At 46.9% G+C, this 26,837-nt stretch overlaps 1 protein-coding gene across 2 annotated transcripts; it reads left to right on the top strand.

Annotated features, from left to right (window-relative positions):
- The first annotated feature begins 6,668 nt into the window (after nucleotides 1–6,668).
- On the top strand, nucleotides 6,669–19,435 carry LOC134934831 (uncharacterized). Of its 2 annotated transcripts, none has more exons than XM_063930179.1 (2): nucleotides 6,669–6,806; nucleotides 17,738–19,435. In XM_063930179.1, exon 2 carries the CDS (start codon nucleotides 18,143–18,145, stop codon nucleotides 19,190–19,192), a length of 1,050 nt encoding a protein of 349 aa, XP_063786249.1. In that variant the 5' UTR covers nucleotides 6,669–6,806; nucleotides 17,738–18,142; the 3' UTR covers nucleotides 19,193–19,435. The 2 variants fall into 2 exon arrangements, with proteins under 2 accessions (XP_063786249.1, XP_063786250.1); XM_063930180.1 differs by having other exon boundaries at nucleotides 6,669–6,824.
- The last annotated feature ends 7,402 nt before the right edge of the window (nucleotides 19,436–26,837 follow it).

Raw genomic sequence — 26,837 nt, 5'->3', positions numbered from 1 at the left:
AATTCTTCTGGCCACCGACAGCATCTCTTGCACGCCCCTGTCGTTTTTTAAATAATTCTGCACCACCAAATTCAAGGTATGTGCAAAACATGGGACGTGCTGGAATTTGCCCATATTTAATGCACACACAATATTGCTGGCGTTGTCCGATGCCACAAATCCACAGGAGAGTCCAATTGGGGTAAGCCATTCCGCGATAATCTTCCTCAGTTGCCGTAAGAGGTTTTCAGCTGTGTGCGTATTCTGGAAACCGGTGATACAAAGCGTAGCCTGCCTAGGAAAGAGTTGGCGTTTGCGAGATGCTGCTACTGGTGCCGCTGCTGCTGTTCTTGCGGCGGGAGTCCATACATCTACCCAGTGGGCTGTCACAGTCATATAGTCCTGACCCTGCCCTGCTCCACTTGTCCACATGTCCGTGGTTAAGTGGACATTGGGTACAGCTGCATTTTTTAGGACACTGGTGACTCTTTTTCTGAGGTCTGTGTAAATTTTCGGTATCGCCTGCCTAGAGAAATGGAACCTAGATGGTATTTGGTACCGGGGACACAGTACCTCCAACAAGTCTCTAGTTGGCTCTGCAGTAATGATGGATACCGGAACCACGGTTCTCACCACCCAGGATGCCAAGGCCTCAGTTATCCGCTTTGCAGTAGGATGACTGCTGTGATATTTCATCTTCCTCGCAAAGGACTGTTGGACAGTCAATTGCTTGGTGGAAGTAGTAAAAGTGGTCTTACGACTTCCCCTCTGGGATGACCATCGACTCCCAGCAGCAACAACAGCAGCGCCAGCAGCAGTAGGCGTTACACGCAAGGATGCATCGGAGGAATCCCAGGCAGGAGAGGAATCGTCAGAATTGCCAGTGACATGGCCTGCAGGACTATTGGCATTCCTGGGGAAGGAGGAAATTGACACTGAGGGAGTTGGTGGGGTGGTTTGCGTGAGCTTGGTTACAAGAGGAAGGGATTTACTGGTCAGTGGACTGCTTCCGCTGTCACCCAAAGTTTTTGAACTTGTCACTGACTTATTATGAATGCGCTGCAGGTGACGTATAAGGGAGGATGTTCCGAGGTGGTTAACGTCCTTACCCCTACTTATTACAGCTTGACAAAGGGAACACACGGCTTGACACCTGTTGTCCGCATTTCTGTTGAAATACCTCCACACCGAAGAGCTGATTTTTTTGGTATTTTCACCAGGCATGTCAACGGCCATATTCCTCCCACGGACAACAGGTGTCTCCCCGGGTGCCTGACTTAAACAAACCACCTCACCATCAGAATCCTCCTGGTCAATTTCCTCCCCAGCGCCAGCAACACCCATATCCTCCTCATCCTGGTGTACTTCAACACTGACATCTTCAATCTGACTATCAGGAACTGGACTGCGGGTGCTCCTTCCAGCACTTGCAGGGGGCGTGCAAATGGTGGAAGGCGCATGCTCTTCACGTCCAGTGTTGGGAAGGTCAGGCATCGCAACCGACACAATTGGACTCTCCTTGTGGATTTGGGATTTCGAAGAACGCACAGTTCTTTGCGGTGCTACTGCTTTTGCCAGCTTGAGTCTTTTCATTTTTCTAGCGAGAGGCTGAGTGCCTCCATCCTCATGTGAAGCTGAACCACTAGCCATGAACATAGGCCAGGGCCTCAGCCGTTCCTTGCCACTCCGTGTGGTAAATGGCATATTGGCAAGTTTACGCTTCTCCTCCGACAATTTTATTTTAGGTTTTGGAGTCCTTTTTTTACTGATATTTGGTGTTTTGGATTTGACATGCTCTGTACTATGACATTGGGCATCGGCCTTGGCAGACGACGTTGCTGGCATTTCATCGTCTCGGCCATGACTAGTGGCAGCAGCTTCAGCACGAGGTGGAAGTGGATCTTGATCTTTCCCTAATTTTGGAACCTCAACATTTTTGTTCTCCATATTTTAATAGGCACAACTAAAAGGCACCTCAGAAAACAACAGATGGATGCACTAGACACCCAAATCCCAGGCGCAAAGTATTATATAAATTAATTAATTCGTAATCACCTATATTGGATACACACTAGCTGCACAAACTGAGGCTTTGCAAGAGCCTGAAAATCACACTAGAATACAACGGGGAGTGTCTGTGCGCTTCAGTGAATCCAATTCTAGTGATAATAAGTGAGTATTTGCCTTTTCTAATAAAAAACCAAGAGACTTCTTACTCTCTAAAATTTTTACTAGACACAAATCACATTACACTTACATAGACACATTTATAAAAACATATAATAAAATGTATCAGCTCAATTGCTGGTGATTTCAACCGGAATGCATTCCTCAATTAAATATAAATATAAGGCTGCCTTAGCTTGATTTAATTCAAGCTATAAATCTTGTAAAGGTAACCAATTGGTATAAAGCTTTAATTATCTGGTTAATTTTGCCGTTAGTGCCACATTAATTCTCTGTCCTTAAATGACAGCTAATAATAAACAAGTATTAATAAATAATAATACAAAATCTCCACTTTTCCTATTACTGGCGTCCCAGTGTAGGATTACTCCTTCCTGATGTGATTTTGCCCAATTACATGGGGTTATAATTACCCTTTTCTCGGGAGTGTCCTCCGTTTAGGCACTGTAGCATAAGTGCAGGTTTGGATATAGAGTAGTACCTTTAGGGGTTCCCGGCTGTGGGGCAGCGTTTACAAGCACACAATCAGCGGTATAGGAGATTCTGACAAGTTGTCAGTGCTGCACTCGGCAGCATTCAGGGCGTCACAGTGGAGATATGCCGTATGTATGGGTGTCCACTTTATATCGGATCACGGGAAACGGCAGGTGTCTTAATGTACCAGTCCTCTGTGCGCGGCTGATGTCCTCAGTACAACGGTACTCCGTGAGCGGCCGTCAATTGGCACATACAGTGCAGCAGGGTAGGCAGCAGGATTCGGCACAGCACGAACGGCAGGAGCGGTGTGAGCGACCAGAGACACTTCACATATGCAGCGGTTGAAAACCGGTGATGACGTCAACGCGTTTCGTCCCGTCGATTCACGGGACTTCCTCAGGATTAAAAAATTTTTTAGAGAGTAAGAAGTCTCTTGGTTTTTTATTAGAAAAAGGCAAATACTCACTTATTATCACTAGAATTGGATTCACTGAAGCGCACAGACACTCCCCGTTGTGTTAAAAGGCACCTCAGGTAAACAATGGAGATGGATGGATACTAGTATACAATTATGGACGGACTGCCGAGTGCCGACACAGAGGTAGCTACAGCCGTGAACTACCGTACTGTACTGTGTCTGCTGCTAATATAGACTGGTTGATAAAGAGATGTAGTAGTATGTATGTATAAAGAAGAAAGAAAAAAAAACCACGGGTAGGTGGTATACAATTATGGACGGACTGCCGAGTGCCGACACAGAGGTAGCTACAGCCGTGGACTACCGTACTGTACTGTGTCTGCTGCTAATATAGACTGGTTGATAAAGAGATGTAGTAGTATGTATGTATAAAGAAGAAAGAAAAAAAAACCTCGGGTAGGTGGTATACAATTATGGACGGACTGCCGAGTGCCGACACAGAGGTAGCTACAGCCGTGGACTACCGTACTGTACTGTGTCTGCTGCTAATATAGACTGGTTGATAAAGAGATGTAGTAGTATGTATGTATAAAGAAGAAAGAAAAAAAAACCACGGGTAGGTGGTATACAATTATGGACGGACTGCCGAGTGCCGACACAGAGGTAGCTACAGCCGTGAACTACCGTACTGTACTGTGTCTGCTGCTAATATAGACTGGTTGATAAAGAGATGTAGTAGTATGTATGTATAAAGAAGAAAGAAAAAAAAACCACGGGTAGGTGGTATACAATTATGGACGGACTGCCGAGTGCCGACACAGAGGTAGCTACAGCCGTGAACTACCGTACTGTACTGTGTCTGCTGCTAATATAGACTGGTTGATAAAGAGATGTAGTAGTATGTATGTATAAAGAAGAAAGAAAAAAAAACCTCGGGTAGGTGGTATACAATTATGGACGGACTGCCGAGTGCCGACACAGAGGTAGCTACAGCCGTGGACTACCGTACTGTACTGTGTCTGCTGCTAATATAGACTGGTTGATAAAGAGATGTAGTAGTATGTATGTATAAAGAAGAAAGAAAAAAAAACCACGGGTAGGTGGTATACAATTATGGACGGACTGCCGAGTGCCGACACAGAGGTAGCTACAGCCGTGAACTACCGTACTGTACTGTGTCTGCTGCTAATATAGACTGGTTGATAAAGAGATGTAGTAGTATGTATGTATAAAGAAGAAAGAAAAAAAAACCACGGGTAGGTGGTATACAATTATGGACGGACTGCCGAGTGCCGACACAGAGGTAGCTACAGCCGTGAACTACCGTACTGTGTCTGCTGCTAATATAGACTGGTTGATAAAGAGATGTAGTAGTATGTATGTATAAAGAAGAAAGAAAAAAAAACCTCGGGTAGGTGGTATACAATTATGGACGGACTGCCGAGTGCCGACACAGAGGTAGCTACAGCCGTGAACTACCGTACTGTACTGTGTCTGCTGCTAATATAGACTGGTTGATAAAGAGATGTAGTAGTATGTATGTATAAAGAAGAAAGAAAAAAAAAACACGGGTAGGTGGTATACAATTATGGACGGACTGCCGAGTGCCGACACAGAGGTAGCTACAGCCGTGAACTACTGTACTGTGTCTGCTGCTAATATAGACTGGTTGATAAAGAGATGTAGTAGTATGTATGTATAAAGAAGAAAGAAAAAAAAACCTCGGGTAGGTGGTATACAATTATGGACGGACTGCCGAGTGCCGACACAGAGGTAGCTACAGCCGTGAACTACCGTACTGTGTCTGCTGCGACTGGATGATAAATAATGATAAAAAAAATATATATATATCACTACTGCAGCCGGACAGGTATATATTATATAATGACGGACCTGCTGGACACTGTCTGTCAGCAGAATGAGTTTTTTATAGAATAAAAAAAAAAACACCACACAAGTGAAGTCACACGACGAGTGTTTAACTTTTTCAGGCAATCACACAATATAGTATACTACTAACTATACTGGTGGTCAGTGTGGTCAGGTCACTGGTCAGTCACACTGGCAGTGGCACTCCTGCAGCAAAAGTGTGCACTGTTTAATTTTAATATAATATGTACTCCTGGCTCCTGCTATAACCTATAACTATTAACTGGCACTGCAGTGCTCCCCAGTCTCCCCCACAATTATAAGCTGTGTGAGCTGAGCACAGTCAGATATATATACATAGATGATGCAGCACACTGGGCTGAGCAGTGCACACAGATATGGTATGTGACTGAGTCACTGTGTGTATCGTTTTTTTCAGGCAGAGAACGGATATATTAAATAAAACTGCACTGTCTGGTGGTCACTGTGGTCAGTCACTAGTAAACTCTGCACTCTCTACACTTCTACAGTACTCCTAAACTCCAGTAAATCAGGTCAATCTCTCTCTCTCTCTTCTAATCTAAATGGAGAGGACGCCAGCCACGTCCTCTCCCTATCAATCTCAATGCACGTGTGAAAATGGCGGCGACGCGCGGCTCCTTATATAGAATCCGAGTCTCGCGAGAATCCGACAGCGTCATGATGACGTTCGGGCGCGCTCGGGTTAACCGAGCAAGGCGGGAAGATCCGAGTCGCTCGGACCCGTGAAAAAAAACATGAAGTTCGTGCGGGTTCGGATTCAGAGAAACCGAACCCGCTCATCTCTAAATATAACAGATTGCAAAATCCGTAAAGAGGGACAATTTCGATCATTTCATTTCAGCTGTAGATTTAAAGAAGCAATAATTAAAAAGGCAAAATCAACCTGGTTTTGCCTTTTAAATTAATCTTGATTTAAATCTACAGCTGAGATTGTCATATTTGCACGACTTCACATAAATTGCAACCTATTACATATACCCCTGTATATATATAAAATAAAGAAGACTCAGTTGCATGCATTTGAAAAAATATGACAAGCCAGTCGCCACGTCAAGGCGCTTCGGCTAAGAGAGGTCCTAACGATAAACAATACTTGGTCGCACAGCCGGACTGGTCATGTGTCACCTCTGACAAATAGCGGGCACACGGAGCAGGCGTAATGCCAGGGCTGATCGAGGGCCCCAGTCCGTCTCTGCTGGGTCAGACATTCATGAGTTTGTATATTGGAAGCAAAATTAACAGGTGGTACCCCAAAAGCCACCTATATGGCACTACAAGGACCAGCACTCCGTGCAAGCTTCCAATCCCATATATATATATATATATATATATATATATATATATATACACTCTTTGTATACTAGAGCATAAGCTCTTCAGGTCAGGATTTATTTCCCCAAACTGATCTTTCTCTCTAGAATAGATTTGTGTGTTAGAATGTAGGCTAAGGTCTGCATACATACTATTGGTTTCTGAATGTTCTGTCCTTAATCTATAATGCTTTGTTTACTAGAGTGCAAGCTCTGCAGGGCAGTGAGCCTGAAGATAATTATCTATTTTTAACAATATGGTTTATACTGCTCTTGTCTAGCCCTGTGCTTGTTTCTCTCTTTCCCTCCTCCTTCAGCCCCCATTCTCTGTCAGACACACACACAGATTGTGACGTCTGGTTATGCAATGTCTGACCCACTAACACACATTTACACAGAGAGAGGGGAGTAATGCCAGGAAAGTAGAGCACACACTGGAGGAGGAGATACAGAGAGACAGGCAGCGAAAACAACACGGACAGGACACAGGCAGAGACCACACCGGGCAGACCCTCATCTGGCAGGTAGGTGCAGCCATCCAGGTATTACACTCCTCTACCCTACCTGTGTGCAAGGTGTACTCCAGCTGCATTGTGTGTGTGTGTGTGTGTGTGTGTGTGTGTGTGTGTGTGTGTGTGTGTGTGTGTGTGTGTGTGTGTGTGTGTGTACACATCAGGTGTTCCCTAACTGTTGATGCATTATAACTTTGCATGTGTTGTGCACCACCTATATGTGAGTTGTGTACCTGCTGTGCGTGTGTCATATGATGTGACGTGTACTTACTGCTTGTGTAACAACTGTATAAGGAGGTGTTTACGAGCAACGAAAAAACAAGAGAGGTGCTCCATATGTGTGACAGGTAATGATTGGTGCGAGTGTCCCCCAAGTCTGTGAATGAGTGGAGTATGCGCCAGGTGCATGTAAGCTGTTTGCAGTAGTTGGAGCTTGTGCCGGATTGGGAACAGGATATCGGCAGTCAGAATACCAACTACATCCCCATGTGCCAACTGGGCACTATTTACCAGCTGTGCACACTGTGGGGCGTGTGAGTAAATATGTGAGGTGCGTAGTGTGGGAAGTGGCACAGAAAAGTATGTGAGGTGCGTGCCAAGCCCATTAAGACTGGTCCATCTGTAAATACAGTGTACATCGCTTGTGCAGGATTTAGGGGGTCATTCCGAGTTGATCGCTAGCTGCCGTTGTTTGTAGCGCAGCGATCAGGCTAAAAATCTGCATTTCTGTGCATGCGCATGCACCGCAATGCGCACGCGCGACGTACGGGTACAAAGTCCTTTGTGGTTTTGCACAGGTTCTAGCGACGTTTTCATTCGCACTGGCGGCCGCAAGAAGATTGACAGGAAAGGGGCATTTCTGGGTGGCAACTGACCGTTTTCAGGGAGTGCTTAGAAAAACGCAGGCGTGCCAGGGAAAACGCAGGCGTGGCTGGGCGGGTGTGTGACGTCAAAAGCCAACCCACCAACGTTAGAATCATCGCACACGAAGAGTAAGTTCAGGGCTGGTCGTGTTTTGCACAAAATGTGTTTGCAGGCGCTCTGCTGCACAGGCGTTCGCACTTCTACAAAGCAAAAATACACTCCCCGGTGGGTGGCGACAATGCATTTGCACGGCTGCTAAAAACTGCTAGCGAGCGATCAACTTGGAATGACCACCTTAGTACAACTAGGTAAGAGTACAGTATACCAGCAGTGTCTGAGGGGAGTGCTAGATGTGTATTATGTATGTAGCAATTGTACCAGCCGGACATACCCACTTTAATTAATCTGGCACCAATGTATGTCAGGTGTGTACCAACTGTACACAAGGTAAATGCCACCTCTATACAAGGAGAAGTACACAGTATGTACCCAGTGTATGTGAGGTGTGTACCACCTGCATGAAAGATGGGTGCCAACTGTATGCGAGGTGTATGCCAACTTCTACGTGAGGTGTGTGCCAACTATGAGATGTGTACCAACTGTACGTAAAGTGTGTACCACTGATCTGTAAGGTGTATACCAACAGTATATGAGGAGTGTACCTGGATTGTTCCTGTGATCTGCCGTCCACTATAAATTCACATAGGTACAAATCCAGCGTGATCCTATTAGTGCCCCAACAGGTTTTGTTCTTAAATTTCACCACATGGATTCCACTGACTGCGGGTGGGCACTTGGATTTGGATTTACAAAGTTCAGTGAATAACAGGAGGCAGCAAGCAGATAATGGCAGAAGCAGGCACATAACAGGAGGCAGCAGGCGGATAACGGCAGTGGCGTGCACATAACAGGAGGCAGCGGCCAGGCACATAACAGGAGGCAGCAGGCGGATAACGGCATGGGCGTGCACATAACAGGAGGCAGAGGCCAGGCACATAACAGGAGGCAACAGGCGGATAACGGCAGTGGCGTACACATAAAAGGAGGCAGCGGGCAGGCACATAACAGGAGGCAGCAGGCGGATAACGGCAGTGGCGTGCACATAATAGGAGGCAGCGGCCAGACACATAACAGGAGACAGCAGGCAGATAACGGCAGTGGCGTGCACATAACAGGAGGCAGCAGGCGGATAACGGCAGTGGCGTGCACATAACAGGAGGCAGCGGCCAGGCACATAACAGGAGGCAGCAGGCGGATAACGGCAGTGGCGTGCACATAACAGGAGGCAGCGGCCAGGCACATAACAGGAGGCAGCAGGCGTATAACGGCAGTGGCGTGCATATAACAGGAGGCAGCGACCAGGCACATAACACAAGGCAGCGGGCAGATAATGGCAGCGGCCATGCACATAACAGGAGGCAGCAGGCGGTAAACGGCAGTGGCGTGCACATAACAGGAGGCAGCGGGCAGATAATGGCAGCAGCATGCACATAACAGGAGGCACATAACAGCGGGCAGATAACGTCAGTAGCAGGCACATAACAGGAGGCAGCAAGCAGTTAATGGTAGGGGTGGGCACATAACAGAAAGCAGCGGCCAGATTTTGGCAGTGGCGGGCACACAAGATTAGGCAGCAGGCAGATACTGGCAGCAGTGGTCACAGAACAGAAGGCAGTGGGCAGGCACATGGCAGGAGGCAGCATACAGATAAAGGCAGCATACAGATAAGGGCATATCACAGGAGGCAGCGGGCAGATAATGGCAGCAGTGGACCCATAACAGCAAGCAGCAGGCAGGCACATAACAAGAGGCAGTGGGCAGGTACATAAAAGGAGGCAGTGGGCACATAACAGCAGTAGCAGGCAGGCCCATTACAGAAGACTTTAGGGACATAACGGCAGCGGTAGGTGCATAACAGGAGGCAGCGGGCAGGCACATAACAGGAGGCAGTGGCCAGATAACAGCAGTGGCGGGCACATAAGAGGAGGCAGCAGGCAGAAAACGGCAGCAGCGGGCACATAACAGGAGGCAGTGAGCAGATAATAACAGCAGGCAGGCACATAACAGGAGGCAGTGAGCAGACACATAACAGCAGGCAGATAACGGCAGCGACAGGCACATAACGGGGCAACGGGTAGGCACATAACAGGAGGCAACAGGAAGATAATGGCAGTGACAGGCACATAACAGGAGGCAGCAGGAAGATAATGGCAGTGACAGGCACATAACAGGAGGCAGCAGGAAGATAATGGCAGCAGCGGGCACATAACAGCAGGCAACGGGTAGGCACATAACAGGAGGCAGCAGGCAGATAATGTCAGCGGCGGGCACATAACAGGAGAATTGGGTAGCGGGCAGATAACAGGAAAGAATATAAATGGTGGGCAGACAACAGGAAAGAATATAAATGGCGGACAGATAACAGCAAAGATCCATGTGCCATCTGTATGTAAAGTACCAATTATATGTGTAGTGTGTACAAACTGTATGTAAGGTGTATACCGCCTCTGTGTAAGGTGTATGCCACCTGTTTGTAAGGTGTATACCACCTGTGTGTAAGGTGTATGCCACCTGTGTGTAAGGTGTATGCCACCTGTGTATAAGATGTATACCGCCTCTGTGTAAGATGTATACTGCTTCTGTGTGAGGTGAATACCACCTGTATGTAAGGTGTATACCGCCTGTGTATAAGGTGTATACCACTTGTGGGTAATGTGTATACCGCCTCTGTGTAAGGCGTATACCGCTTGTGTATAAGGTGTATACCGCCTGTGTCCAAGGTGTATACCGCTTTTGTGTAAGGTGTATACCACCTGTGTGTAAGCTGTATACCGCCTGTGTGCAAGGTGTATACCGCTTTTCTGTAAGGTGTATACCACCTGTGTGTAATGTGTATACCGCCTTTGTGCAAGGTGTATACCATCTCTGTGTGAGTTGAATACCGCTTCTATGTAAGGTGTATACCACCTGTGTGTAAGTTGTAGACCGCCTGTGTGTAAGGTGTATACCGCCTGTAAGGTGTATACCACCTGTGTGCAAGGTGTATACCGCTTTTGTGTAAGGTGTATTCTGCCTTAGTGTGGGGTGTATACCGCTTCTGTGTAAGGTGTATACCGCCTGTGTGTAAGATGTGTCTCTAGTAACTATTTGAGATTTTCACCAGCTGAAGATGAGGTGCACAGTGTGCCAGCTTTGCACATCCTATGCGGCTGCATACCTGTATGAAGCGTATATGTCGGTATTTCATTCTCTGTGAGAAGGGATACTGGTGTATGTAATTCATATTTGCATGCATATTTGCCTTGCAGAGCTTATACTCTAAATAGCCCATAATAAAATAGAGCATGTAGCTATTACACAAGAGCTTCCAACACTTCCTGAAAATATGACTTACAGGGACAACAATTCACATGTACTTGCCAGATACACGTGCCGCCTGATGAGTGATCTTCCCTCTCTCATCCCCGCCTTAGTGCAAGAATTCCATTCCCACCAAGCGCCTGATCCCGTCAAATAGTTACAGCATCCAGTAATCTCTGTAAGAGGTGCCTACATGGCATTACCAAACAATGCATTCTGTAACCCAGGCACACATACACATCCCACTACAAGTGTATATAGAGTAAGAATATATATATTGGGAATGACATCCAGCACACCGAACAAGGGAAGTGGTACTGTGCAGTTTATACACATGCCAGATAAGTATATGAACTGGGAATGACATCCAGCACACAGAACAAGGGAAGTAATACTGTGCCGTTGTATACACATGCTAGGTGAGGTAGGATATATACTGGGAATGTCACCCAGCACACAGAACGAGGGAAGTAGTACTGTGCAGTTTATACACATGCCAAATAAGTATATGTACTGGGAATGACATCCAGCACACAGAACAAGGAAAGTAGTACTGTGCAGTTGTATACACATGCTAGGTAAGGTAGGAATTTAGGAAATATACTGGGAATGTCATCCAGCACACAGAACAAGGGAAGTAGTACTGTGCAGTTGTATACACACGCTAGGTAAGGTAGGATATATACTGGTAATGACATCCAGCACACAGAACAATGGAAGTAGTACTGTGCAGTTGTATACACATGCTAGGTAAGGTAGGATATATACTGGGAATGACATCCAGCACACAGAACAAGGGAAGTAGTACTGTGCAGTTGTATACACATGCTAGATAAGGTAGGATATATACTGGGAATGTCAGCCAGCACACAGACCAATGAAAGTAGTACTGTGCAGTTGTATACACATGCTAGGTAAGGTAGGATATATACTGGGAATGACATCCAGCGCACAGAACAAGGGAAGTAGTACTGTGCAGTTGTATACACATGCTAGGTAAGGTAGGATATATACTGGGAATGACATCCAGCACACAGAACAAGGGAAGTAGTACTGTGCAGTTGTATGCACATGCCAGATAAGGCTATATACTGGGAATGACACCCAGCACACAGAACAAGGGAATTAGTACTGTGCAGTTGTATACACATGCTAGGTAAGGTAGGATATGCTGGGAATGTCATCCAGCACATAGAACAAGGGAAGTAGTACTGTGCAGTTGTATACACATGCTAGGTAAGGTCATAGTTGCCGACTTTTGGGCTGCTCTCTCCGGGAGAGAGCAGCCAGTCGGCTCAGCAGGGGGGCGTGCAGTGAGCTGATGTGAGGAGGGGGGCGGGTCGGAGGCGGCACAGGGACGGACCGGGGGCGGGCCAGATGAGGGACGGGCGTGGCTGCTGGATCGTGTCATGCAAGCCACGCCCCCCACTGTGTAATGCCGCAATTACCGGCATTATACAGTGGGGGGCGTGGCTTGCATGACGCGATTCAACAAGAATCGCGTCATCGCCTGCCCGGACCGCCCACTTCACTCGCTAAGTGGGCAGCCGGGCAGGGGGGGACCCCTGTAATCGGGAGACTTGCCTGCTCTTCCGGGGGGCCGGGAGGGTCACCTGATTTTCGGGAGCCTCCCGGCCATTCCGGGAGGGTAGGCAAGTATGGGTAAGGTAGGATATACTGGGAATGTCATCCAGCACATAGAACAAGGGAAGTAGTACTGTGCAGTTGTATGCACATGCCAGATAAGGCTATATACTGGGAATGACACCCAGCACACAGAACAAGGGAATTAGTACTGTGCAGTTGTAAACACATGCAGGGCAGGGGTATTGTAACTGGGAATGACATCCAGCACACAGAAGAAGGGAAGTAGTACTGTGCTGCTGCTCTTGTATGATGAGCAGCATGTGGTGCAATGATTAGCTTGCTGCCTCACAAAACTATGACTTTCAGTTTGATCCCCATCAAGGGGTAAATTTACTAAGATAGGAGTTCTATTTAAGATGGGATGTTGCCCATAGCAGCCAATCAGATTCCAGGTATTACCTTCTAGAAGGTGCTAGATAAATGAGAAGTAGAATCTGATTGGTTGCTATGGGCAACATCCCATCTTAAATAGAACTCACATCTTAGTAAATTTACCCCCAAGGCTCTATATGTGTGGAGTTTATGTGTTCTCCTGGTTTGTGTGGGTTTATCTAGGTACTGTGGTTTGCTCCCATAATTCAAGAACATACTGGCAGGCCTATTGGCTTCTGATAAAAAACTAAAGGAAAATAAATCCCCCTAGTGTGTGTACATGTGGTGAGGGATGATTGCAGCTTCACTGGGGCAGGAACTGACGTGAATGCAAGCTGCTGTGAAATATGCCTGCGCTATGGTACTGAGAGCTGCGTCCAGCATATAGATCAGGAAGGAACTTTCCTCATGCCTCAGTTTTATCACTAGCTCTCAGTGAATTGATGGACATTCATACAGCCCACAATACTGCCATTGCGCCATACCGGCGATGCATGCGCTACTCCGTAGTGCTCAACCAGTATACTATATAGGCATTCATGCTGGTGTCCGTATTATCCATATGACAGTGAGGGATTCCTGTAGTCGTGGTGCCTGCACTGCATAGGGAAAGTGTCGAGGATAGGTTTCCATCTGGGCTGTGGTACTGTACAGGATAAATGACTCTATGCCTCGGTCAGCACTGTTCTGGGGAATGTTTATTGTAAATGACAGAACAGTGACTAAAGGGACTGGAGAATGTGGGGGCACAGCGTGGACTGTAAGTACCACAGAGGGGATCCCTGGGAGTAACATTCCCCTAAGAACTTCGAGGTCTAAGGAACCTCACAAAATCCAGTTTTAGGGTTAAATAATCAATTGGTAAAGGGGTAGCAGAATCCTGGCAGGTAACAGGTTTCTGCCTGCAGCAGGTCACTGAATGGGTATCCGGCATTGCAGGTCACTAGGACTCTGGCATTACAGGGTACTAGGTCTCTGACAATGAATGGCTCTCTGGCATTGCAGGTACTAGGTCCCTCTGGCATGACCGGTCACTAGACCTCTGGCATTACAGGGTACTAGGTCTCTGACAGTAAATGGGTCTCTGGCACTGCAGGGCGCTAGGTGTCTGGCAGTGAGTGAGTCTCTGGCACTGCAGGGCACTAGGTGTCTGGCAGTGAGTGAGTCTCTGGCACTGCAGGGCACTAGGTGTCTGGCAGTGAGTGGGTCTCTGGCATTGCAGGGCACTAGGTCTCTGCCAGTGAGTGAGTCTCTGGCATTGCAGGGCGCTAGGTGTCTGGCAGTCAGTGGGTCTGGCATTGGAGGTTACTAGGTATCTGGCAGTGAGTGGGTCTCTGGCATCACAGGGCGCTAGGTGTCTGGCAGTGAGTGAGTCTCTGGCATTGCAGGGCACTAGGTGTCTGGCAGTCAGTGGGTCTGGCATTGGAGGTTACTAGGTGTCTGGCTGTGAGGGGTCTCTGGCATCACAGGGCAATAGGTCTCTGCCAGTGAGTGAGTCTCTGGCATTGCAGGGCACCAGGTGTCTGGCAGTCAGTGGGTCTGGTATAGGAGGTTACTAGGTGTCTGGCTGTGAGGGGGTCTCTGGCATCACAGGGCAATAGGTCTCTGCCAGTGAGTGAGTCTCTGGCATTGCAGGGCACTAGGTGTCTGGCAGTCAGTGGGTCTGGCATTAGAGGTTACTAGGTGTCTGGCAGTGAGTGGGTCTCTGGCATCACAGGGCGCTAGGTGTCTGGCAGTGAGTGAGTCTCTGGCATTGCAGGGCACTAGGTGTCTGGCAGTCAGTGGGTCTGGCATTGGAGGTTACTAGGTGTCTGGCTGTGAGGGGTCTCTGGCATCACAGGGCAATAGGTCTCTGCCAGTGAGTGAGTCTCTGGCATTGCAGGGCACTAGGTGTCTGGCAGTCAGTGGGTCTGGCATAGGAGGTTACTAGGTGTCTGGCTGTGAGGGGGTCTCTGGCATCACAGGGCAATAGGTCTCTGCCAGTGAGTGAGTCTCTGGCATTGCAGGGCACTAGGTGTCTGGCAGTCAGATGGTCTGGCATTGGAGGTTACTAGGTGTCTGGCTGTGAGGGGGTCTCAGGCATCACTGGGCACAAGGTCTCTGGCAGTGAATGGGTCTCTGGCACTGCAGGGCACTAGGTGTCTGACAGTGAGTGGGTCTCTGGCACTGCAGGGCACTAGGTCTCTGGCAGTAAATGGGTCTCAGGAATTGGAGGGCACTAGGTGTCTGGCACTGAACGGGTTCCTGGCGGTACTGGTCACTCCATCTCTGGCAGGGTGCCCTCAGGTCTGCTTATGAAATCCTGACCTAGTTTCCGTGCCTTGCGCTGGCTGGTCACATGGCAGCAGGATCAGGCACGTGGACAGAGGAAGAAGGGCGGGTGGAGCAGTAGGGTGTGTACCCACATCCTAACACACTGACACACATACATGAACAGACAGGGGTAGGCTGCCAGGATTATGTCTAGGGGGCAGATAAATATCACTGTCCTAGATCACCAGCAAGAAGTAACCCTTCCTCTCCCACCATGTATACAGCTGGAATAAAAAAGAAAAGAAAAGAATCAACCTAAAACAACTCAGAGAACAACTGAGCGTCATTACTTGTGTTCTTGCCATTAGCATTTGATGCAGTAGGACAATAGAGGCCCCATACTTACAGATGAGAGATGCCACATCCACCGTGCCTGTACATACTGTAGGTTACCGTGACTGTACTGCCGCAGTATCCATGTAGTGCAACACACGGGGCCTGGATCAGAGGTCGGCGCTGCTCTGTCTGCTCTAGCGCCTACTGACGCAGCCGCGGGTGCTATAATATTCAAATGCCAATTTCAGCCCTCCCCCTGTGTACTAGCGTGTGCTTGCATGTGCGAGTCCTGAAGTGCGCACTCTCAGCGCCAAGGCATGCAGTAACACTCCATGGTGGTTATAGACAACCCGGCGTTGTGGGCACCATCAACACTTCCACAAGCTCTATAGTAGGTGCGGTGTGCGTCTAGGATTGCAGCTGCTTGCAATGACGCTGACATGGCGTGTTCTGGAGACTGACTTTGTTTGCATTAATTTCAGGGCACCGATACCCAGTTATAATAAAGTCTGCGGACCTCTTTTCTCACATCACAATCGTCCTTTTCTTTTCTTTTTTGAAACAGCGCTAGTACGCTATTGGTCTGCTGTCTCAATCCCTCCACCCATAGGGGGGTCATTCCGAGTTGATCGCTTGCTGCGTTCGTTCGCTGTGCAGCGATGATGCAAAAAAAGGCACTTCTGCGCATGTGTTTGCAGCGCAATGCGCACGCATGACGTACTTTCACAACGGACGATGTAGTTTTACACAAGGTCTAGCAAAGCTTTTCAGTCGCACTGCTGACCGCAGAGTGATTGACAGGAAGTGGGCGTTACTGGGTGTCAATTGACTGTTTTCAGGGAGTGTTTGAAAAAACGCAGGCGTGCCAGGAAAAACGCAGGCGTGGCTGGCCGAACGCAGGGCGTGTTTGTGACGTCAAATCCGGAACTGAATGGTCTGAAGTGATCGCAAGCGCTGAGTAGGTCTGAAGCTACTCAGAAACTGCACAAAATTTTTTTGTAGCCGCTCTGCGATCCTTTCGTTTGCACGTCTGCTAAGCTAAGATACACTCCCAGAGGGCGGTGGCATAGTGTTTGCACGGCTGCTAAAAACTGCTAGCTAGCGAACAACTCGGAATGACCCCCCTTGTCTTATAACAAACCTCAGCAGACTACAAGTTTGCCTTGCTACGGGTCAGAGTGCTAAGTGCCTTTACCCATTGGAGTCCCAAGACACAGGTAAAAGTGCCTCAGCAAACAAAAATGTTGGGCCCTCTAATCCCTGCGGGCCCCTAGGCTTCAGCCTAGTCAGCCTTCTGTATAATACAGTCCTGCCGCTGAATCAAGCCCAAAACTTTGCACCTTGGCAAAACTATGGGGGGTGATTCAGATCTAATCGTAGATGTGCTAAATTTAGCGCCTTTACGATCATTTACTCTGACATGCAGGGGGACGCCCAGCACAGGGATAGTCCACCCCACATGTCAGGCCCTATCCACCCGCACAGGTGCCACTACCCGCCGCGTACAGGGTCGCAGCAGCTGCATGTGACGTCACGCAGCCGCCGTGGCCCGCCCCCTGCCCCCCCCAACGGTCGGCATTAGGCCCCCATGTAGCACTGCAGGAGGGGCAGGTATAAAAGTGCAGAGAGATTTAGATTTGCACCAGCATTTGTGGGCTTCATGCAAAAGCAGACAGTATTTACCCTGAATGCAAAACAAATATATTTGAACCCCTTGCATCGCAATTTGGTTTATTCCAGAAACAAACTTTACTTGCTTTCTTTGGTTTGCTCCCACCTTAGTACTTGCTTATATGTTTCAGAGAAATGCTTCAATTACCTCTGTTGGATAATTCTAAGAATTACCACAAATGCATGAAATGAACCACAGCAAATGGACTGAAAGCATCTCTTAGCGTGAATGTGTGTTTGTTGTATATATAGCAATGTGTCATAACACAACAGATTACACAACACGAATAATTGATGTCATTAACATTTGAAATAAACCAGGTCAAACGTGAGGTCGCTCTATGCCAAGCTCTGCAGGGTCAGATTATGTAATGCCTGCGGGAGGGCGTGGTAACTCAATATCACTTTCCTAATGTTTGGTTTTTTTCTTTCCTCTCTAGGCGTGTCCAGGAGAGTAAAACCTGACTGCGAGGGAAACAGAGAATTATTACCTGCCAGTAAATCAGAGAGAATCGTTACCTTGCAGCTGGGAAGAAGGCTCCAGACAAAGCTGTCTCCTAACCAGCACAGCAAGGCTCTGTGACTAATCTGAAGGCAACGTTCCATCCGAGAGAGCCTGCTACAACCTGCTACCTCTGCTGGCTGACAACTGAAAGACTAAGATGCCCACACTGCATGGCAACAACCACCCAGTGAATCGTAGCTCTATCGATCATCTCCAGACCCAGCGCTCCACCTAAATACCTCGTTAAAGCATCAACCCAGCATCACTACCGCTTGTCCACCTGTAAGCAGTAGGGGTGGTGAGACATCGGGGTGCACAGAGAAAGAGAAATTGGGTCAGCATGGAATCCCCTCTTGACAATTACCCACAGAGCAGCGAGGAACAGCATGCCATGAACAGAGCTTCTGGTACCCAGATCGGAGCTGGAACTGGGCGCCGGAAGCGAGAGTTTATCTCTGACGAGAAGAAGGATGCCAGTTACTGGGAGAAAAGGAGGAAAAACAACGAGGCAGCAAAAAGGTCGAGGGAGAAGAGACGTTTCCATGACCTGGTGCTGGAAGGGAGGGTGGCAGCCCTGGATGAGGAGAACGGAAGGCTGAGGAACGAGCTGCTCCAGCTGAAACTCCGCTACGGGCTCATCTCAGCTGCCTCCTTCCTCGAGGCTGGCCATGGACTAGGAGGTCACAAAGGTGCAGACACAGGATCTTTGCTGTGCAGCGGTGGCAATTCAACCTACGCTTCCTCCTACTTAGGAATGAATTCGGACTCCTCAGAGGCGGACAGCGGAGGGGGAGCAGCGACGGACAGTTATTCTCCCAGGGGCTCCCTGTCTGACCTCTCTGACCACTCTTCCCGGGACAGCCCAATGCCGGCTTTATACGGCGATGGGAGAGCAATGGACAATGACTTTTCCAATATGTACCCAGAGGACAAAAATGCATCTACAAGACAGTGCCCCCGCGGGGGAGTGATACTGTACAGAGTCGGGGGGCTCACTGTGGACCCCCAGAGCAGACACAACACGGGTATGGATTATGCGGACCTGGACTCACTTAACCAACAGGTCCCTGAGCACTACGCCCCACCGCTACGTTCCTCCATATTTGCACACGCGGACACTTTACAGACCCCTTACCAGCAGATGGTGAGAACAGCTGACATGAAAGTCACGGGGGAGCTGGTGTCTCCCAAATCTGTCCATTCAGGTTACCAGAGTGAAGACAGTGGTGGTGAAGAGGGGGGGTCCAGCTGCTGCCCCTCAGAGTGCTCCACCCACCAGGAGCCAGCGGCTGGCGTTAAACTACCCCACAAACTGAGACTAAAGTGCCGAGCGCACGGACCCGAGGGCTGGGCATCTGAGAAGGGACAAATGTTTGAGATGCAGAACTAATTGGCAGCTGCTGTGTGACTGTATTATGACTGATGCCAAAAAAAACTAACAAGCACTGACTTTCTAGTAACCGGTACCCGAAAACTGCCATACCTGTGATATTGCATAAGACTGGCAGATGATTCATGTGTCATTGCTACTGCTGTACGCCAAGGGGTATAGTGTTACACGTGAGGGAAGCTGGCACTCTGACTGTATATATTTTCCATGTGAATAGTTCAATAAACCTGTATAAATATTTCATAGTTACTGTGTTTTGTGAAAGCGAAATGTGAGTACTATAAAGTGATATGTGTGTGAGTAGGATGTTCTAAATAGTATGACGCGTAATAAGGATACTTTATATGGAGTAATAGGAGGAGATATAGGGAAAGGGTATATGGGGTAATAGGAGGAGATATAGGGAGAGGTATATGAAGTAATAGGAGATATAGGCAGAGGGTATATGGAGTAATAGGAGGAGATATAGGGAGAGGTTATATGGAGTAATAGGAGGAGATATAGGGAGAGTTTATATGGAGTAATAGGAGGTGAAATAGGGAGAGGGTATATGGAGTAATAGAAGGAGATATAGGGAGAGGGAATATGGAGTAATAGGAGGAGATATAGGGAGAGGGTATATGGAGTAATAGGAGGAGATATAGGGAGAGGGTATATGGAGTAATAGGAGGAGATCTAGGGAGAGGGTATATGGAGTAATAGAAGGAGATATAGGAAGAGGTTATATGGAGTAATATGAGGAGATATAGGGAGAGGGAATATGGAGTAATAGGAGGAGATATAGGGAGAGGGTATATGGAGTAATAGGAGGAGATATAGGGAGAGGGTATATGGAGTAATAGGAGGAGCTATAGGGAGAGGTTACATGGAGTATTAGGAGGAGATATAGGCCGGGAGAGGGTATATGGGGTAATAGGAGGAGATATAGAGAGAGGTTATATGGAGTAATAGGAGGAGATATAGGGAGAGGGTATATGGAGTAATAGGAGGAGATATAGGGAGAGGGTATATGGAGTAATAGGAGGAGATATAGGGAGAGGTTATATGGAGTAATAGGAGGAGATATAGGGAGAGGGTATATGGAGTAATAGGAGGAGATATAGGGAGAGGTTATATGGAGTAATAGGAGGAGGTATAGGGAGAGGGTATATGGAGTAATAGGAGGATAAATAGGGAGAGGGTATATGGAGTAATAGGAGGAGATATAGGGAGAGGGTATATGGAGTAATAGGAGGAGGTATAGGGAGAGGGTATATGGAGTAATAGGAGGAGATATAGGGAGAGGGTATATGGAGTAATAGGAGGAGGTATAGGGAGAGGTTATATGGAGTAATAGGATGAGATATAGGGAGAGGTTATATGGAGCAATAGGAGGAGATATAGGTAGAGGGTATATGGAGTAATAGGAGGAGATATAGGGAGAGGGTATATGGAGTAATAGGAGTAGCTATAGGGAGAGGGTATATGGAGTAATAGGGGGAGATATAGGGAGAGGTTACATGGAGTAATAGGAGGAGATATAGGCCGGGAGAGGGTATATGGGGTAATAGGAGGAGATATAGGGAGAGGGTATATGGAGTAATAGGAGGAGATATAGGGAGAGGGTATATGGAGTAATAGGAAAAGATATAGGGAGAGGTTATATGGAGTAATAGGAGGAGATATAGGGAGAGGGTATATGGAGTAATAGGAAAAGATATAGGGAGAGGTTATATGGAGTAATAGGAGGAGATATAGGGAGAGGGTATATGGAGTACTAGGAGGAGATATAGGGAGAGAATATATGGAGTAATAGGAGGCAATATAGGGAGAGGGTATATGGAGTAATAGGAGGAGATATAGGGAGAGGTTATATGGAGTACTATGAGGAGATATAAGGGGGTTATATGGAGTAATAGGAGATAGAGTTAGAGGTTATATGGAATAATAGGAGAAGATATAGGGAGAGGTTATATGGAGTACTAGGAGGAGATATAGGCCGGGAGAGGGTATATGGGGTAATAGGAGGAGATATAGTGAGAGGTTATATGGAGTAATAGGACGAGATATAGGGAGAGGGTATATGGAGTAATAGGAGGAGATATAAGGAGAGGGTATATGGAGTAATAGGAGGAGATATAGGGAGAGGGTATATGGAGTAATTGGAAGAGATATAGGGAGAGGGTATATGGAGTAATAGGAGGAGATATAGGGAGAGGTTATATGGAGTACTATGAGGAGATATAGGGGGGTTATATGGAGTAATAGGAGATATAGTTAGAGGTTATATGGAATAATAGGAGAAGATATAGGGAGACTTTATATGGAGTACTAGGAGGAGATATAGGCCGGGAGAGGGTATATGGGGTTATAGGAGGAGATATAGGGAGAGGTTATATGGAGTAATAGGAGGAGATATAGGGAGATGGTATATGGAGTAATAGGAGGAGATATAGGGAGAGGGTATATGGAGTAATAGGAGGAGCTATAGGGAGAGGGTATATGGAGTAATAGGGGAAGATATAGGGAGAGGTTACATGGAGTAATAGGAGGAGATATAGGCCGGGAGAGGGTATATGGGGTAATAGGAGGAGATATAGGGAGAGGGTATATGGAGTAATAGGAGGAGATATAGGGAGAGGGTATATGGAGTAATAGGAGGAGATATAGGGAGAGGTTATATGGAGTAATAGGAAGAGATATAGGGAGAGGGTATATGGAGTAATAGGAGGAGATATAGGGAGAGGGTATATGGAGTAATAGGAGGAGATATAGGGAGAGGGTATATGGAGTAATAGGAGGAGATATAGGGAGAGGGTTCATGGAGTAATAGGAAGAGATATAGGGAGAGGGTATATGGAGTAATAGGAGGAGATATAGGGAGAGGTTATATGGAGTAATAGGAGGAGATATAGGGAGAGGGTATATGGGGTAATAGGAGGAGATATAGGGAGAGGTTATATGGAGTAATAGGAGGAGATATAGGGAGAGGGTATATGGAGTACTAGGAGGAGATATAGGGATAGGGTATATGGAGTAATAGGAGGAGATATAGGGAGAGGGTATATGGAGTAATAGGAAGAGATATAGGGAGAGGGTATATGGAGTAATAGGAGGAGATATAGGGAGAGGTTATATGGAGTAATAGGAAGAGATATAGGGAGAGGGTATATGGAGTAATAGGAGGAGATATAGGGAGAGGATATATGGAGTAATAGGAGGAGATATAGGGAGAGGGTATATGGAGTAATAGGAGGAGATATAGGGAGAGGGTTCATGGAGTAATAGGAAGAGATATAGGGAGAGGGTATATGGAGTAATAGGAGGAGATATAGGGAGAGGTTATATGGAGTAATAGGAGGAGATATAGGGAGAGGGTATATGGAGTAATAGGAGGAGATATAGGGAGAGGTTATATGGAGTAATAGGAGGAGATATAGGGAGAGGGTATATGGAGTACTAGGAGGAGATATAGGGATAGGGTATATGGAGTAATAGGAGGAGATATAGGGAGAGGGTATATGGAGTAATAGGAAGAGATATAGGGAGAGGGTATATGGAGTAATAGGAAGAGATATAGGGAGACGGTATATGGAGTAATAGGAGGAGATATAGGGAGAGGGTATATGGAGTAATAGGAAGAGATATAGGGAGACGGTATATGGAGTAATAGGAGGAGATATAGGGAGAGGTTATATGTAGTAACAGGAGGAGATATAGGGAAAGGGTATATGGAGTAATAGGAGGAGATATGGGAGAGGGTATATGGAGTAATAGGAGGAGATATAGGGAGAGGGTATATAGAGTAATAGGAAGAGATATAGGGAGCGGGTATATGGAGTAATAGGAGGAGATATAGGCCGTGAGAGGGTATATGGGGTAATAGAAGGAGATATAGGGAGAGGTTATATGGAGTAATAGGAGGAGATATAGGGAGAGGGTATATGGAGTACTAGGAGGAGATATAGGGAGAGGATATATGGAGTAATAGGAGGCAATAGAGGGAGAGGGTATATGGAGTAATAGGAGTAGATATAGGGAGAGGTTATATGGAGTACTATGAGGAGATATAGGGGGGTTATATGGAGTAATAGGAGATATAGTTAGAGGTTATATGGAATAATAGGAGAAGATATAGGGAGAGGTTATATGGAGTGCTAGGAGGAGATATAGGCCGGGAGAGGGTTTATGGGGTAATAGGAGGAGATATAGGGAGAGGTTATATGGAGTAATAGGAGGAGATATAGGGAGAGGGTATATGGAGTAATAGAAGGCGATATAAGGAGAGGGTATATGGAGTAATAGGAGAAGATATAGGGAGAGGGTATATGGAGTAATAGGAAGAGATATAGGGAGAGGGTATATGGAGTAATAGGAGGAGATATAGGGAGAGGTTATATGGAGTACTAGGAGAAGATATAGGCCGGGAGAGGGTATATGGGGTAATAGGAGGAGATATAGGGAGAGGTTATATGGAGTAATAGGAGGAGATATAGGGAGAGGGTATATGGAGTAATAGGAGGAGATATAAGGAGAGGGTATATGGAGTAATAGGATGAGATATAGGGAGAGGGTATATGGAGTAATAGGAAGAGATATAGGGAGAGGGTATATGGAGTAATAGGAGGAGATATAGGGAGAGGTTATATGGAGTAATAGGAGGAGATATAGGCCGGGAGAGGATATATGGGGTAATAGGAGGAGATATAGGGAGAGGTTATATGGAGTAATAGGAGGAGATATAGGGAGAGGTTATATGGAGTACTAGGAGGAGATATAGGGAGAGGGTATATGGAGTAATAGGAGGAGATATAGGGAGAGGGTATATGGAGTAATCAGAAGAGATATAGGGAGAGGGTATATGGAGTAATAGGAAGATATATAGGGAGAGGGTATATGGAGTAATAGGAGTAGATATAGGGAGAGGTATATGGAGTAATAGGAGGAGATATAGGGAGAGGGTATATGGAGTAATAGGAGGAGATATAGGGAGAGGGTATATGGAGTAATAGGAAGAGATATAGGGAGAGGGTATATGGAGTAATAGGAGGAGATATAGGGAGAGGTTATGTGGAGTAATAGGAGGAGATATAGGCCGGGAGAGGGTATATGGGGTAATAGGAGGAGATATAGGGAGAGGTTATATGGAGTAATAGGAGGAGATATAGGGAGAGGGTATATGGAGTACTAGGAGGAGATATAGGGAGAGGATATATGGAGTAATAGGAGGCAATATAGGGAGAGGGTATATGGAGTAGTAGGAGGAGATATAGGGAGAGGTTATATGGAGTACTAGGAGGAGATATAGTGGAGTTATATGGAGTAATAGGAGATATAGTTAGAAGTTATATGGAGTAATAGGAGGAGATATAGGGAGGGGTTATATGGGGTAATAGGAGGAGATATAGGGAGAGTTTATATGGAGTAATAGGAGGAGATATAGGCCGGGAGAGGGTATATGGGGTAATAGGAGGAGATATAGGGAAAGGTTATATGGAGTAATAGGAGGCAATATAGGGAGAGGGTATATGGAGTAATAGGAGGAGATATAGGGAGAGGTTATATGGAGAACTAGGAGGAGATATAGGCCGGGAGAGGGTATATGGGGTAATAGGAGGAGATATAGGGAGAGGTTATATGGAGTAATAGGAGGAGATATAGGAAGAGGGTATATGGCGTAATAGGAGGAGATATAAGGAGAGGGTATATGGAGTAATAGGAGGAGATATAGGGAGAGGGTATATGGAGTAATAGGAAGAGATATAGGGAGAGGGTATATGGAGTAATAGGAGGAGATATAGGGAGAGGTTATATGGAGTAATAGGAGGAGATATAGGCCGGGAGAGGGTATATGGGGTAATAGGAGGAGATATAGGGAGAGGTTATATGGAGTAATAGGAGGCAATATAGGGAGAGGGTATATGGAGTAATAGGAGGAGATATAGGGAGAGGGTATATGGAGTAATAGGAGGAGATATAGGGAGAGGTTATATGGAGTAATAGGAGGAGATATAGGGAGAGGGTATATGGAGTAATAGGAGAAGATATACGGAGAGGGTATATGGCGTAATAGGAAGAGATATAGGGAGAGGGTATATGAAGTAATAGGAGGAGATATAGGGAGAGGTTATATGGAGTAATAGGAGGAGATATTCTACCGCATTCAATATAAAATACTTTTACTCACACACAAGGCCATTAACCAAACTACACCAACGTACATCGTGATCGAAAGTGGCGGGCGTTGGGGGAGGGTGGTGACAGAGTGTTGCGGGGGTGTGGTGGGCCAAATGGGGGCATGTCAGCAGCATTTTTGCACGGTTGCATGACATCATATGCAGCCACTCCGATGAAAAAATATGGCGCTGGACCACCTGCCAGCGCAGCCGGCTGCACAGGCAGGGGCCAACCTCAAATCAATTAATCCGCAATTAAATTGCAGACGCATCGTGAGGCGACGCCACACACATGCTGGGTGGCCTTGCCCTGTGCTGGGTGGCCCCCGGCATGTGAGTAGATGGACGCAGATCTTGTTGTGGGAAGCAAGACCTGCGTTCATCTTTGAATGACCCCCAAAGTTTTCTCTCCTGACAATCACTGTGAGGAGCACTGCTAAATACCTCATGGGACATATGTCAGATATGATGATGCAAACGACAGAAATGCACCCCATACCTGCACAAGTGCCTGCTTTCATAAATGTGATTTTGGAAGGAGGTAGAGGCAGAGGAACCTGCCACATCCTCACGGCTGGTGGTCTCCTCCCCAGTCTGCTGTAGGTGTCCTGTGCAGGATGTAACTTTACACCCCCCCCCCCCCACCCCCCCACCCCCACCCCCTGCCTCACAGTTGCAGTTTAAATAAGAAAAGCCTGTGTTCTCCTTGCTAGCGTCTGAGCATTACTAGATCAGGTACAAGTGGGTCATATTAGAAACATAGAAACATAGAATTTGACGGCAGATAAGAACCACTTGGCCCATCTAGTCTGCCCCTTTTTTTTTTTATCCTTTAGGCAATCTCAACCCTTTTTAACCTTAATTCTTTGTAAGGATATTCATATGCCTGTCCCAAGCATGTTTAAATTGCCCTACAGTCTTAGCCTCTACCACCTCTGATGGGAGGCTATTCCACTTATCCACTACCCTTTCTGTAAAGTAATTTTTCCTTAAATTTCCCCTGAACCTCCCCCCCTCCAGTCTCAATGTATGCCCTCGAGTTCTAATACTTCTTTTCCTTTGAAGAATGTTTCCCTCCTGAACTTTGTATTTATATTGTATTTTAATATTGTATACAAATATTATATTTGTATTGGGTTTATATTCCTGTCCAGCTGGCAGGGGGCCTGGTACAAAGAGCCAGGGGCAGGCAACGACCATAATACTCACAGATCATAGCGAGGGAGAAATAGAATGAACAGAGAATAACCTGTACTGGATCATAAATGTAAATAATACAGACACTGCCGGGCCGCCGGAGAGGTAACCACTAGGTGGGTGGGGGTTAGTGATAGGCTGTGGGGGGAAGGTTAGGATTAGGCTGCGGGGAGAGGGTTAGGGTTAGGCTGCAGGGAAGGGTTAGGGTTAGTCTGTGGGGGAGGGTTAGGATTAGGCTGCGGGGGGAGGGTTAGGCTGCAGGGGGAGGGTTAGGATTAGTCTGCACGGAGGGG

The sequence above is a fragment of the Pseudophryne corroboree genome, chromosome 6 (genome assembly GCF_028390025.1).
Source record: "Pseudophryne corroboree isolate aPseCor3 chromosome 6, aPseCor3.hap2, whole genome shotgun sequence".
In the NCBI taxonomy this organism is placed as follows: domain Eukaryota; kingdom Metazoa; phylum Chordata; class Amphibia; order Anura; family Myobatrachidae; genus Pseudophryne; species Pseudophryne corroboree.
This window is presented reverse-complemented; position numbering and strand designations above follow the sequence as displayed.

What these genes read in the sequence shown, in the direction of transcription:
- LOC134934831 (XM_063930179.1), top strand. Translation starts at nt 18,143, where the DNA reads ATGGAATCCCCTCTTGACAATTACCCACAGAGCAGCGAGGAACAGCAT.